Raw genomic sequence first — 15651 nt, 5'->3', positions numbered from 1 at the left:
CAAAGCCGAGCTTTCCTCCTGTAAGGGGATCTCTCTCAGCAGGATTTTGGTTTGGGCAAGCGTCTCCCCGCATCCCGTCTGCTTGGAACGCAACAGGTAGCATCGGCAGGAAGTACCTGAACAACCATTCCAACCGAGCCGACTTACTCCAGCGTGGACCGCAACCTGGATTTCCCCGACGTGACACAAAGCATACCATGTAGTACAAGAAACTATCAGCATGCATTTCCGAGGTCGTTTTTGTACCGGGGGCACGGGAACTTCAGACCCAAGAGGGACAATTCCGATACAAATGTACGCAGGTATTTCATAACATTGATATTTATTGCTTTATATGAATACTGTATTGAAAGCCCAAGCATTCCGTTTACACACAGGAATTATACAAGTATATACCGTTTCACAATGGCAGTGAGCACTCATTACAACCTACAAAAATCTACTTTACAGAAATTTAAAAATTCTAAATATCAAAAAGGTACAGTTGAAGAAACAGGTATAAATTTGGCAGCCAGTAATTGTGACCGGGAGGTTGCAGCTTGCGTGTCTCTAAACGTGGGAACTGGAGAGTATAGAGAGTTGAAAGCAGCAGTTTGTGCTTTGAGCTGGTTCGGAAAAAAAACGTAACACTGGCTGTCAAAAGTAGCACGTTCAAAAATATTCAGTTCACTTCCAAAACGTTACACAAATCACGGTGGTTTCTCTGCACCCCTAAACCTCACGGCTGTTGGGCGCGGGCGCGCGACCACGGTGGTATCTGTATTCCTTCTGCTCCAGTGGGGCGGTGGTACCGATGGCGCCCGCGCCGCAGCAGCGCCGAGACTTCCCAGCGCCCTGACGAGGCTCCACGACGCGCTCAGAAAGGCAGGTACCTGCTTCCTTTCCTCCAAGAGAGCTCAACATCTTTTCAAGCGTTTCCTCTACGGAAGGTTTAAGCTAACGGTTGGATTACAACGTTCTCCACGGAAAGCACGTTTTCCCATAAATAAATGAAATCCTTTCACGCAGGCACCTCAGAAGTATACAAAAAAAGTTGTAATCTCAACAGTTCTCTTGGAATGTGTTTACTCTGGTGTTTTCAACGCTGTTAGTATTTCCAGGGTTTCATATGGGCCAGATTCCATTTGTTTTGTTTTCCAGAGGCAAAACAAAGCACCTGGAGAGGTGAGCTCAGTCTTTTCCTATAGAAAAAAAAGTATTTGCTGTATTCGTCTTCTATAGAAACAGAAAAATATACCATTTTCCCCCTCAGAACAGCGAGGGTACGCGTAGGTGTGCATGCGTGCAGACATGTGTGTGAAGTGTAACACGTTTTAAACGCACAACGTAAGGTTCCATAGTGTGTATTCAAATAAAAATCTGGAAACCAGCACGAAACCCCCTATTTCGCATGTCAAATGCTGGAACTGTAACCAAAAGATGAAGGAACTGCTAGAGCTGTCAGAAAAAGACATGACAAAAAGCTTTCTTGGTTACGTACAACTAGGTGTGGTAATCTCCAAAAAAGTTGTCAAAATTATAATTACCTTCCAGTTTAAAAACTTTTATTCTAAATAAAAAAAACTATACACAAACCACTGATTCGACCAAACGTAAGTTCAGCGGTAAGCAGGACCTGAAGGAGCTGGTATTCACAGTTCTTATCATGTACAACTCTTTCAAGGTTCAATCCATGGAGAAGTTTATTTTACAACCTGCTTCTTTTTGTAAAACTAAAGGTCCACTTTATTACATAAAATTATTTATACAGTGTAAAACCAGAGCCTTATGGAAAATACTGCATCTAAGTATTTAAATTAGTCTTGCTCCATGGGTTCATCTGCAACCTCTGTTGCTTCATCGCTGTTTTCCATAGGGGTCTCTGATGAACTCTCTGGAGTTGCACTAGCACAGGACCCTAACTCTTCCGTCTCGCTGCAGTCAGCTCCGCTTCGGGCAGATCCACCACTTGCACTGTCATCCGAGTGTAAATCCTTCCCCGCTTGCGATGGATCCGACTCCTCCATCTGATGGCTCTCCTCACATGCCTCTTCCTTCGCAGTGGGGGATTCAGTGTCTTTGCCTTCATCTTTTCTGTCCAGACCAACGTTTCTGGGAGACAGGAAGGACTCTAGAAACGGTGAGAGTACAGCATTACTAAGGCGTTTTTAGACAAGTCTTAATCCTGCTACTTTCCATTCCCAGCTCCGCTGAGCAAGGCCTCTGCAACACAGCCAAGGCCAGGAAAAACTGACAGTCCCCGATTTATCCGGAAGTGAAAAGTATTGGCTATCCCCATGAAGCTGCCTGAACTATCCTAACAGAGCATGAAATAAAGTTCTTTTTTAATTCAATAGGTAGCTTCACGTAACTAAGCTTCCGTGGATGAAGACATGCTACAAGTAACTTGTTTTTGCTTCCCCACACTCCCTCCTTTGTCTTCAGAAGCAGTTGTTTGGGAATGCTGAAGACAGCGCTCCCTCCAGTGCGCATCCATCATGATCTAGAGGAGCATTTCAGACATACATCGGTCACAGGGAACAGGTAGTACCAGCAAACTTGGGAGAACATGTCAAGAATAGATCAGTTTAACTGCAATTTTCTTCCTCCTGTCGGGTTCAGGGCCTGCCTCAGCGCACGGTCGTTTTCACCGCAGCAGAGACTGTTGCTCAGCCCCCGCAGCGAAAGGCCGTCACTTCATACGCGTAGCTTAGTCGTTTATTAATAACGGACAGTCCCATGTAGGTGTGACCCACCCTCCTTCGAGAAGGGACGAGCACATCTGACGACACCCTAAAGCAGGGAGTCTCCGGTTCCTGCTGCACCATCACCACCCTCTGATAACTCACTGCCCAAGGAGACTTTGAGGTACCATTTTACGCATTTTTAAATAGAGAAGTAGGACAAAGGAAGAAGTGACAGAATTCCTAAATCACGTGAAACTGAAGTACGAACAAGCAGTTCATCTTTATGCCCAACTGGAGACATGCAGTAATGGCATCGGCCCCCAGCACAGAAAAACCCAACTCCCTGGAAAACGTACAGAAAAAGACAGTAAAAGAACCTGAAATACCTTCCTCCTCTTCCTCTGTACACTGCTGTCTGGCACAAGTAGCCTCTTTTTCTTTATCCTGAGATGTAGAGGATGCTTCTGTCTCTTCCCCCACACCTGAAGAGGCTTCACTGGAGGCGGTTTGGTTAGGTGCATCTCTGGCTTCCCCTTCCTTGTCAAATTTAAGTCTTTTTACCTCATGTCCTTCTGCTTCTGCAGGATCATCTTCAGAGTGCTTATTTTTTACCGGGCTGCTCTGAGCACCCTCCGATTCAGATGCTGGTGATTCACTATAAACAAAAGCAGTTGCAGTTTTTATTGAAGAAAAACATTCTGTATCTTATCACACTTTTTTTTTTTTTTTTAAGAAGTTGCTACTTCAAGTTAAACCCTCTACAACAGGTAACAGCGGAACTCACTTCGCTTACTCCATCACAAAACCGCAGCGCCACCACTCCTCCTTCACCTGGCTGCTGATGCCAACGCAGAGTGGTCACGCTGCTGCGGTGGGTCCAAGCTACACAGTTCCTACTGTCAGGATCAGCTGCAAACGTTTCTGAAATACACTGTCTGGCAACAGCTTAACGTCCTGACACAGAGTTAGACCTGTCAGTGTCTGCCCTCTGCTGCTCGCTCTTCATCCTCGCTACCCATCCCGCGCACCTACAGATGCGACTGCACAACTGAGCCATGAGTTCCCTACCCAGCCCGAGGAGCTGTAAGTACACACTAAACCCTGCTGCAGGTGTTCATACCGTAAGGCTTACTCACACATGCCTCAGACGGCCATTCTTTTAAAACCTAAGTGAAAAAATCTGAGCATAAATGAAACCCCAGAATATGTGACTTCTCACAAACCTGTGTTTTTTGTCTTCTGTTTGCTGCAAGCTCGATTCTTTGTGTTCCGTGCTGTCTGGCAAACCGTTTGTTGTCATAGGGGTTGACAAAGAAACCTTCGGTCGATTTACTGGTCTGGGAGTTCCAGGTCCATTTACATTAGATCTTTAAAAATCATAATAATTAAAAAAAAATGAACCCATCCTTTCAGTAAAGTAATTTGCTCCTAATAGGCAGAAAGCAGCTATAACCTTGTTTTAAAATATCAAAAAACCAAAAATGATGAAGTAATTCGCCATTTCATATTGAATAAAAAAATTCCTTGCTTACAACATGCAAACTGTGATCAAACCATTAAAATAATTAAACAAACCCTAAACAATGAGGTTACAAAAAGATCAAAAAAATAGAATCACAGAATGATTTGGGTTGGAAGGGATCTTAAAGACCATCCAGTTCCAACCCCCCTGCCGTGGGCAGGGACACCTTCCACTAGACCAGGTTGCTCCAAGCCTCATCCAGCCTGGCCTTGAAGACATCCAGGGATGGGGCATCCACAGCTTCTCTGGGCAACCTGTCCCAGTGCCTCCCCACCTTCTCCATAAAGAACTTCTTCCTGATACCTAATTTAAACCTCCCCACTTTCAATTTAAACCCGTTACCCCTTGTCCTGTCACTACAGGCCCTTGTAAAAAGTCCCCCCCCCAGCTTCCTTGTAGCCCCCTTCAGGTACTGGAAGGCCGCTTCAGTACTCAAATAGAGCACATGGTGTGTATGTTCATGCCCCCTCTACCCTCCTTCTGTCAGTGTCACAGCCCATTTCTGAGGTTCCCAGTTTGGGATCAGAATAGGCAATAAGGGATCTGAACTAGCTATTCCCAAGCTTCCTCGCTTGAATCCAGAAAGTTAACTCCCTAAACTGAACTTACCTGTCAGAGTACCCTGGTGAATTTCCTGGGAACATAACACCATTCATCCGATTTAAACTATTGGAATTATTTTTCCTAAAAAAAAAGAAAGAGAAAGGTAAAATTTAGAAAGTTATGCACACAGGAACTTTATTATTTTTCCACCACCAGGTACGGTATAAAATAGCAGCTTGGTGTTCAGGGATGATCCTGACCTGTGCCACCTACCTGATTCCAGAGCTGTTGGCTCATTTCCCAACTCCTACACCTAACACTGCAGACCACTATGTCACAGCTAGCGACAACGAAAGCCGCACCCTGCACGTCTGCCTCTACTAGACACACACGCATGCACACAGTCGCCCCTCTGCTTTCAGGTTTCAAGAAAAGGAGTGTTGTACTTACTCTGAGGATGGATAGACGCAGCTGACAACCATGACATTCTGCAACACACAAACAACGCAGTGAGAGTTCAGAAACAGAAACTTCATCTCTTGACAACACCCCAAATGCAGAGTTACAGGATTTGGGTCATAACTGTTAAGGTATTTCTGCAGAAAACTGGGCTGAGAGCTACCAACAGATGACAGACACCAAAAGCACCTCTGCTCCCTCTTTACAAGGTACACTAGGAGGCAGCATTTTCAATAAATGGGTTACTGTCAAAAGGAGACCAGCGTCTTAACCCTCAGTCCTGAGCGTTTGTCATTTCTAACTGAAGCATCTTTGGAAAGCCAAGTATTCCAAAACGCTAAGAAACTGAATTACTGGAGAAACGCCCTATTTATACACAAGCCCTGCATTCGAAGTGTGCAAGCACTATTGGCTATTTTTGGCACAGCCACGTTTCAAATAATAAATTAATGTGGCAGAAATAATTATTAATTCAGTCCATTTTGCTTAGCCCCCTGTTGTGGTTTAATCCCAGCCAACAACCAAGCACCACCCAGCCGCTCGCTCACCTCCCACTCTCCCAGCTGGATGGGGAGGAGAATCAGAGGAAAAGACAAGGAAACTCATGGGTAGAGATAAGAAAAAAAACTCGTAACAGAAAATAAATTAAATACATAGTGATACTAATAATACTAATACTAATACTCGTAATATGGAACGAAATTAATGGCAAAGCCAGCAAACTATTCCCCACCCGCTGACCGATGCCTAGCCAGTCCCCAAGTAGCAAGAGTCAAAGTTAGAGCGCCTGAGAGGGGCCCCCAGCCCACCCCCCAACTTATATACTGAGCATGACATTTGATGGCATCAAATGTCCCTTTGGTCAGTCTGTGTCAGCTGTCCTGGCTGTGTCCCCTCCCACCTTCTTGCAGAGGAGCAGCTGGGAACACGGGCAGTGTCAGAAACTGCCAGAGTCCTTGGCTTAATGTAAACATTGCTTGGCAACCACTGAAAACATTAAGGTGTTATCAACGTTCTTCTTAGTACAACCAAAACACAGCCTCATACACTGTGAGGAAAGTTAACTCTATCACAGCCCAAACCAGCACACCACCTCTCCCTCCTGAATGGCACTGCGAACTAAAGCAATTGTAACACCTAGAAACAGCGCTGAGAAATGAGACAAGTTTCCAAATCAATACTTAGCCAAATTATAGGGAGGGGCTTTTATCACAAGGCCAGCTAAACTGACCCACATGAACTTTAATGAGGGCTCTCCATAAAACCTGGGGCATGGTTTCACAGATCTCATTGTTGGCTAAGAAACTGCTTTGTGAAATCCCCGTCTCATCGGTTATTCCTGACCATCTCCATCCCATATTAAGTCACAAGAATACACCCGACTGTATCCACTCTAACAGTGAAAACAAATCCATTTACCAGTTAACCCTTCTTCAATTGAAGAGATTCAATAGGAACCTCAAGCCAATTTTGCCATCAAGAAAATCCTACATGGAACTGTATCCTGAAAGTCTGTTACTGACTCCTGAAAGAGCCCACATTCTGACATAAGCTCTAAAATACCATTAAATGACATGGAAGCACACAGATGTAGGCAGAGTCCTCTGCGTAAGAGGATTTAAATACTGAAACAAAAGACAGCAAGGGGAAGGGGCTCCCTTCTTCAACTCCTGGACCTACGTGTCAAAGGAAATGCCCGATCTCAGCATCAAATTATTCAGCTCACCATGTGATTATTTCTAGCTAGGACTCAGTATAAAAAGCAACATTATACCCTCCCACAAACTACAGTTTGAGTACTGCCCAGTGATTAGGAGACACAAACAGTTACAGCACTGAGATTTATATTTATGTCTTAAACAAGTTATTGTAGAACTGCTTTTTTTATGTTCAAAAAGTATGAAACAAACTCATAGACTTCGAACAGCTATTAGCTATACTATGGCTGTGAGCCATAAGAAAGCAACAGACCTTTGGGAGCAATTCCCAAGTTATCTGAAGGCTGGCTGTGACTATTTAGCTGTGTGCTCTCTCAGAAAAATACCTACCTTTTCCACGCCTCTTAGAAATTTGTCTGTTCCTGTGTAATTCCTCCTAGGATCTGTCAGCAACTCACAGAGTCGCTGAATAGTGAAGGGGATGCTGCAATGAAATAGATTTATAACAATTTAATTTTATTTTTATGAGGATGACTGCTAGGAAGCAAAAATGTTATTGCTTTCTCCCCCTCACTGAGAAGATAAAGAAAACAGTACTGAAATTTGTCACCATTAGCAATACAGGGTAGTAACTCACGGCCTTATTTTTCCCTCTCTCATACTCCAAGGTAACAAAGCATCATCTTGTGCTCACCACCACCAAACTCTACTTCAGAGTCCTAAATAGACCATCCCACAACTCAAACAATTCACTAAAATAATGAAAAGGAAATCAGATCATCCACAGTAAGTTACAGACTGTTATTATTCAAATATAGAGAACAGAAGTGGCAAGCGATTCAAAACAAATTTGAGTCATACACACTAGAGCTAAACTTGTACTTTATTTCATGTTTTACAAAATACATTTACAGAAAAAGCATTAAATGTTGGAAGTAGAAGAGCCATTATACTTCAACTGTTACAAATACTCTGTTTTGCCTCAAGTGGACAGTACACTTCTCTGTCAAGGTGAAAATAACTGAACTCACAGCAAGATCTATCAACCCATGAACATCCCATTCACACATTCTGTTTTCTGACAGTTCCGCACTCAATTTCAGCCCTACTTAAATGAGAAACTCACCTTTCAGACAAGAGTACTTTACACACATCTACCAGTTACCCGAGATGTCATACACTTTCATCACAATTAATGTCACATATTAACAAGCTTCTGTGACTTTTGACAAAACAGTAGAATAGTTTACAAGTTATTTCAATAAAATAATGAAGAATGATGCATTTTTACAGATACCTATTTGAAGCTGAAGCCATAGACATTTCAAAAATTCATCTCAGAAGAATACTAAATGTAGTGCTTAAGAGCCATTTCTTGATTGGGAATACAACTCATGGATCAAATCCAGAGCAGTATCAATGCTGACTGACTTGCCTGTGTCCCTGCACTGTAGATTTTTGTAAAACCTGAACTGTTACTATTTTCAGAGGAACTCGGCACACGGTACCTTAAGCCCCTTTCATCAGCTAACACAGCATGGATCTCGGGCTTAGCTGCCCCGCTAAAAAGCCACCTCTTAAAGATGCGCCCATCTACCACTAGTTCAGTGCCAACAGGTCAGCTGTGGAGAGGGAGAATACAGCTGAGGAGGTACTAAATACATTAAACAAAAAGTAATGCCGTAAGATAACAGTATTCCTAAAGCATTTGTTTTGACATATTAATAACAATCGCTTTAAAAAGGCAAGTAAAATGGCAGAAACCAAATGTTTTGTGACATGGACAAAATACAATTCACCTCCCTGTTTTGGCTCAGAACTATCTCCTCCTCCAACCTCAAAATCTGCTGAGTACCAACCAGGAACAAGCGTTCCTTTTAATTGAGTTTATTACACGAAGGCTCTTAAGCTTGACAATGGTTCTGAAATTCCCCACTCCAACACAGTCACAAAAGACTTGATCTGTTTACTTTTCCACACAACACAGGGACACCACCAAATGTACCTGTTTCTCATGCACGGCCTTTTTGTGCTTGGGTTGAGAAGTCCGTAATTAAAGAGACTTCGTAGTTTTTTAATACACTGTCCATGCAAAATCAATTTGTTTCACAGGAAAAAAAAAAAAAAGGTGCCTTCCTATTTTACTCTCAACTACAGAAGTTTTAAATAAAGCCAAAACTAGTTCATTTCCCTCCAAACTTTTCAACAGTAAACTGCACTTCGTTTATTGGGCAGCAGGTGGCACCAAGTGTCACACTATTCCCTCCTGCACTGCGATCTGGTCAACATTTGTGAGACTTCTTAGATGGCAAAATCCTACGTTAACTTCACTTCAGGAATTCTTTTCGCTAAAACTACCATTTTAAGAGTTTAAAATAGTTTAACACTTATTTTAAAATAATAGAAGCAATTGAAATTGGTACATCTATACATGAACACCAATGTAAAAGTCTGAGCAGTATGAGAGTTCATCTTAAATGCTTAAAAATGCCATTAGTTCAGTACACAGGCTGCATGCTAAGAATTCACTGCACGGACAGGATTCAAGTGGAATCTGGGAAAAAACTACTTAAAACAGCTATATTAAACTGGTGCAAAAAAGAATACATGAAAATTTGGATTATGTCTGGTTTATTCACACTGTGAAGACAGATCTGTGTTAGAGATCCCCATAACTTACCTTGGGACTTTCTGCCTCACTAGCAAAGAATCAAGAAAATTGCAAGTCTTATGAAGTTCCTACTCCAAAGCAATTCTAGAGTCTAGCACAAGAATCTGGCTCTGTAAGCACATTACACAAGGTCAAGTACGATACGGTAAGGTTAAAACAGCCAGTCTGTGCTTTTTTAAAAGATGCTGCATCTAGGAAAACCCCAAAACAGGGTCATTAGGAATTCATTTCTTTGACTTAAAAAAAAAAAAAAAAAGCTCATTTTAATGAACTATTTCCCTCACCCTTTTAAACAAACACCAATAAAAACATCCAAATAATAAAGTTGCATCAAGTAGCTTCCTCTCCCTGTGCTACGCTGAAATGACAGCCCTGGATACATCCAGTTGCACACGCCAAAACCTGCTGCTGTTACTTTTTGGACACATCTCCACACAATTCAGCTTTCACATTCATACCTTCACTGTAGGATTTACTAAACAAGCTAGTCTACAATCCTAGATTCCAAAAGTTCCTAATGTATTATTCTCTTTAAGGCAACTAATGTAGGAAGCTTGCTCCCTCCAAGACGGGGTGGTTCCCTTTGAAGTATGAGGAAGCTGAGCGCTCTGAAGCGTTACAGCAATAGGCCAAAACAGCAGGGCCACAGAGTAAGCTCCAGACTCGGTCACTCAGAGGTTTGGCTAGTACAGTTTGGAACAGCAGCATGTAACAGCAGCCCATTCATTCGCTGCCTCCGTGCGAGAACATCCCAAGTGCTGTGGGCAGGGAAACATTAAGGAAAAGTTGGGGGAGGCGGGAGAGAGACTCGGGCATAAAGGCTAAGCTTGTTTTTAAATCCCTGCAGTGAATTAGCCCGGTATAAATACTGGGTAGCTGAGAACAAGCTGAATTTCACACTCTTAGAAGTATCCCACATGAGAGCATTTTGGGAGTGGAAGACAAGATCTGAATTCTAAGAGACACTTAAACAGCAAATAAATTCGTGTAGAACAATGACAGTAAAACTTGTTCACCTAGCATCAAAATGTGAGGGTAAGGATGTCTCGGGGGCACCTCCGAATCTGAAATTTCAGGGTAACAGGGAGGCAAGCTTCATAGATATGCCCACTTCCAAGCTGAGAACACCACCAGAAGTCTCTGAAGTAAGCACTGAGACAAGAGAGCAATACAGATCAAATAGCCCAGGTCTCTCAGTAAGTACCACTCGATCTATGAACCTGAATCTGGCACAATTTAGCAAACCAGAACCTTGATTACACCCTGCCTCCTCATCACGCCGTGTCGGTCACAGCATGACTTCTCCAAAAGCTACTGAACTGCCACCAAACAATTAAGAACTGAACTCCAAAAAGATTTCTTTCAATTAAGTATTTCAAAATATACTGGAAGAAATCTGACTTTGCTTCTACTTTACTTGTGAAATGCACATGGTAATACCATGCTTCATTGAACTGTATTACTTAAAAACTAACTACACACAGAAAAAACTGACATGTCACGGGATGCCACGGTTTTCGTTCAGACAGAATAAAGTGAAAGTTCTGGAATGACTGTAATGCATTCCCATACACTTGTTCCCACTCACTATTTGGGGAAGCTAAATGAACAGTCAGAGATGGACAGTACAAACTACTCAGTTAAAAATGAGAAAATATTGTTGTTACCCTGATTTTAGACAACAAGTGATACATACCCGTTAAATCCAGTAACAATTTTCAGGATTCTTTCTTTCATCTCTTCAAAGGGAATATATTCCACATTTGGATTGGGGGGCCCTCTTGGTTCAGGAGCCGAGGTTCTGAAATCATCCATTACTTTCTCCAGTTTGAAAATAAAATAGCCTTTAAACTGAGACCACTGAACCCTGCACAAAACACAAGAATTAAGACATATGTAGATCAGCCCTAAACCCCCAGAAAACAGTATAACTCTGTTTGCGAAACAACATTCATGCTGCTATGCCAGTCCTAGGGTGAGGCGAGTAATGCAGTATTATTTTTCTTCCTGAAGTTAAAGCATGACAACTATTTCAGTCATTACGCTAGAACAGTATTACACAAGTCAATTGCCATTAAGAACAGGTTAAACCATTTCCATACAGAACCAACATCCACGCTTCCTATTCAAACCTAGGTATGAAACAGCACGCACCCATACAATTCACCCGGGAGGTTACATGCCGCCTGAAGTTTTCACCGAGGTCACAAGAGAAACAAGGAAAAACAAAAAAGAAGTGTGTTTCAAGTCTGGAAGCCCTACAGCAATTATACACAGCATTATCTGCTTCCGTTACAAAATCTTTCTGCAAGGCCTTTAGCACCTAGCTGCTCACTGTCCATGCACCTTAAAAGCATTTAATAGTACCTATTTTTCTCAGAAATGCTAATATATTTTATATCTCAGTTAGCACTTGCTGATTAATACTTCAGTAAACATCTGACTCTTGAAAAACATTCCCACAACAGTTATCTACTAAGATGTTTCCAAGTCACCTTCCAACTTAAAGTTTTATCATTTATAGAATTTGATAAATTGAAGTTTTCAAGAAAACAGGGCTCTCGCGTGTATCCAACAGATAAAGTTGGAAACCACTGAGAACAGTGCCAACACAAGCCTCAGGAGAAGCTGGGCCTCCTCTGGCTACCGCACTTCTTATTGACACAGGGAACACCTTGAGAGCAACTGACCTCGTTCAGTTAATACCGATTTTATTCTATGAGTGCTGCTGCAGGGGCTTCCACAGCTACAGGATGGAGAGACTAGTGGAGAAAAAGCAGCGCTAGCCTGAAGAGCCCTGACTGTTTGCAGCCCCACATAACATCTGATCTTCTGTCAGGCTGACACAACTATCTGTGCTGAAGCTACATCCAGTGACTCTACAGAAAAACAACGTTTGTGTCTTCTCCTTAGACTCAATGGAATTATAGAGTCATAGAATCATTTAGGTTAGAAAAGACCTCTAAGACCATCAAGTGCAGCCATTAACCTAGTGCTGCCACAGGAATGAGATGAAACGGGGAGAAACTTAGCTCAGGTTTATCTACAGAGATTCAAACATGAAACCTGTCTTTCGTTAGGCATGACAAATTTGCAGCGGGGAGAAGTCTGAAGAGGAAAGCAAACCTCCCTTTTCCTTCACAAGAAACCATTAAGCACCTCGCAGAGGGAACACAGGACTTGGTAAGTAATAATAAAACCAGACACTAAAGTAGAAAGAAGAAACAATGTCCCAAAAGGGCACGGCATTGATAGATTAAACAGCATCACTGAGTCCCACTGGATTATTGCTCCAATTAGCATTCCACAGCCAAAGCAGAATACTATGTTTCCAATATACAATATCAGGCATTACTACTACAAATATTAAATTTAAAAGCTATCCAACTCTGCAGTGCTACCACCATGAGACCACAGGTCTCATAACAAGTCACAGATTTAATACACAAGCACATCACAAAACAGAAAGACCCAGTGAATAACCCCATGCCAGAGGAGGATTACTTCCTACAGAGCATCCCAGAGCTTCACTTGCCTCCTGAAAGGGGATTCCACTATTCTTCTAATCTTTGACCAACCCATTTAAGCTTTTTTCCCCACTTTAAAGCTTGAGCTATTCTTTTTCCTTGTTACTTATTTCTTGCTAAACAGTAACACCTTTTCATAGACTATTAACACATCAGTGTTGCGAAAGCAACCAACTACAAAGTGTAAAATGGCAACCTACTGCCAGAAAGCAGTACCCACCACCTCCCTACAACGCCAAAGCTACAGAAAACTAAGAATGCAACATTTTGCCCCTATACGGAAGTCCAGAAAACTATCACGTTTTAAACTCAAGTATTTTTAATTAGTACTTCTTCTATTATAAAAGGGCTAAGAACTTGCATCTGCAATACTGACATAAAAAGCATCTTTCACCCTGTATTTCAGAACACTCCATCAATGACTGCCACCTAGGTGACAGTCCAACTCACAAACAGAAGGAGCAGACCTTATGATTAAACTCATCCTGCAGTCACAAGCCTGAGTACAGCAACACCAGCTTTAAACCAACAAAACAAGCAGTTGCTAGAAGTAGCCTGACCACAGCGGCAGGAACACAGGACAGGCTTGCTGTTCAGACATTTACTCGGTTTCTCAAGTGGATTTTTTCTACATTGCTGAACTCCCTGCTGCTGTGGCTGCGCTACCAGCGGCATGAAAGCTAACTGGTTCAAAGCAAGTGATACCTTCACACTGCAATCACAGATGCGACTGCAGTTCGTACCATAAACAGCTGCTTCGAAGTCAGAGGTGTCCCATGCTTCTAGAGTGTAACTTCCTGACCTCACTGTTGTAATTTAGACATTAAAACATTCTCCTGTTTAGAAGATAGTCTCGAACCCTTTCAACCTATGCAGCTGGTTCTGATGAACAGCTTTATCGCAGTACCACTAAGTTACATGGGAACCCCAGCCATTCAACAGGAAATACTATTTGCACCACAACAGGCTGAGACAGCTCCAGACATCAACTGTGTAGGCTAAAATTCAGTCCTGCAGTGGCAGCACAGCAGATTCCTGGAAGGCAGGAAGGAGGTGGAAGGTTTCTGGAGGGTAGAATGCAGGACACTTGTTTCTTTTAGGGCAGACTATCATTATTCTAGGATGAAGAATCTCCACCTGCTGCATGCCACCCTTCAGTCACCTTCCTGCCTTCCATACCAACCCAGCACACAGCAATCCCTCCTACTTACCTCACTCTGCGTCTGCCAGGCTGCTAGGAAGGGGCAGAGCTACACACTACTCCTACAGGAGGAAGGAAATATTTCAAAAGCCAGGGGGGAGCAGCTCAAGAAGGCAGGTTTCTGCTCCTTTTGCTTTCACCCTGAATGGCAATTGCTTCCTTTCTCCCCAAAGCCAGTTCCTTTCTCGGCAGCACGTAGCACCATGCTACCAGGCACTGACAATCTACCTCCTGGACAGCTGCGTGTGCTGCCTCTGGGCTGAACTAACTCGGACCGAGCCCTCAGAAAGAAACGTAATACACAAGGCGCCTAAAAGAAGGATTTATATGAAAGAATCTGACTTCAAGCAACCTTAATTATGTGCATTTGTTAAAGACAGTGTACTGCAAAGTTGAATACTATTTTAAAACTATTTGTAAAAGATTACACTCAACACAGGCTACAAAACTGAAGAGTATCTGGCTGTGTATCCGAAATACCTGAAAAAAGAAATAGTAAAAATAATGAACTCCTGACCCCCCAAAAAAGCTGAAGGAACAGTAAGATTTTCTTAATTTCCATTTACTTCAGTGGAAGTGATCAAAAGAGAGTGTCAAAAGAGGAAAGTTACCTCCCCCATTTTACCAGTCTATGAAAATGTCACGTAGAACTTGGTATCAGCTAGTTTAAACTCCTGAAGCTCACTTGCATCTCTTCTATGCAGAAAGCCATTTAGTTCCTAAATTATAGGTAGAAGTGTTAAGCCAATAAAACAGAAAAATTAAGATTTAAAATGGCATATCCTCCAAATTAGCAAAGCAGTCTGTATCTACACGTCTAGAAATTTTGAGTTACCAGCATACACTGAAAAACTGGCCACTAGAAAGCCAGACAACAGTAGTGAGAATTCATGCAAATTGTGAGTGTCTGCTCTCATGAAAATTGAGTTACCAGCATACACTGAAAAACTGGCCACTAGAAAGCCAGACAACAGTAGTGAGAATTCATGCAAATTGTGTCTGTTTTCATGAAAAGAAAAACAACTTTTCCCTATCACAAGCTCCGTGAGAACAACTCCCACATTAGGATGCAAGACCTTGGGTTTAGGTGCTTTCTTACAAAACAGGAGACACTGAACTTTCTTACAAAACAGGAGACACTGAAAATGAGCAAAGTCTGGTAAATACCTTCTGCAGTTAAATCCAGAGCCAAATGGAAGTAAAAAAAAAAAAAAAAGGACACCCTCTTCCACGCAGCTTTATGTGCAACCTCACTAAGTTTTATACACTGGAAATAGCTGACAAACACTTTAATTGAAGAAATTCCATGCAGAAAATAATATGCATGCTTTCTTCTGAGCAAGCTTGTTTATAGATACTTGCTCTTCCCACTCAGCATTGTAAATAGCTAAATGCACACTTATG

At 42.3% G+C, this 15651-nt stretch overlaps 1 protein-coding gene across 1 annotated transcript; it reads right to left on the bottom strand.

The window, feature by feature from the left end:
• Window positions 1–305: 305 nt before the first annotated feature.
• On the bottom strand, window positions 306–11380 carry PPP4R2 (protein phosphatase 4, regulatory subunit 2). Its single transcript, XM_010153525.1, has 7 exons — window positions 11216–11380; window positions 7239–7332; window positions 5182–5219; window positions 4798–4872; window positions 3890–4033; window positions 3053–3321; window positions 306–2110 (listed from the first exon to the last, which is right to left on the bottom strand). Exons 1-7 carry the CDS (start codon window positions 11332–11334, stop codon window positions 1797–1799), a joined length of 1053 nt encoding a protein of 350 aa, XP_010151827.1. The 5' UTR covers window positions 11335–11380; the 3' UTR covers window positions 306–1796.
• Window positions 11381–15651: the final 4271 nt, after the last annotated feature.

Source organism: Eurypyga helias, unplaced genomic scaffold (genome assembly GCF_000690775.1).
Source record: "Eurypyga helias isolate BGI_N326 unplaced genomic scaffold, ASM69077v1 scaffold12656, whole genome shotgun sequence".
Taxonomy (NCBI): domain Eukaryota; kingdom Metazoa; phylum Chordata; class Aves; order Eurypygiformes; family Eurypygidae; genus Eurypyga; species Eurypyga helias.
This window is presented reverse-complemented; position numbering and strand designations above follow the sequence as displayed.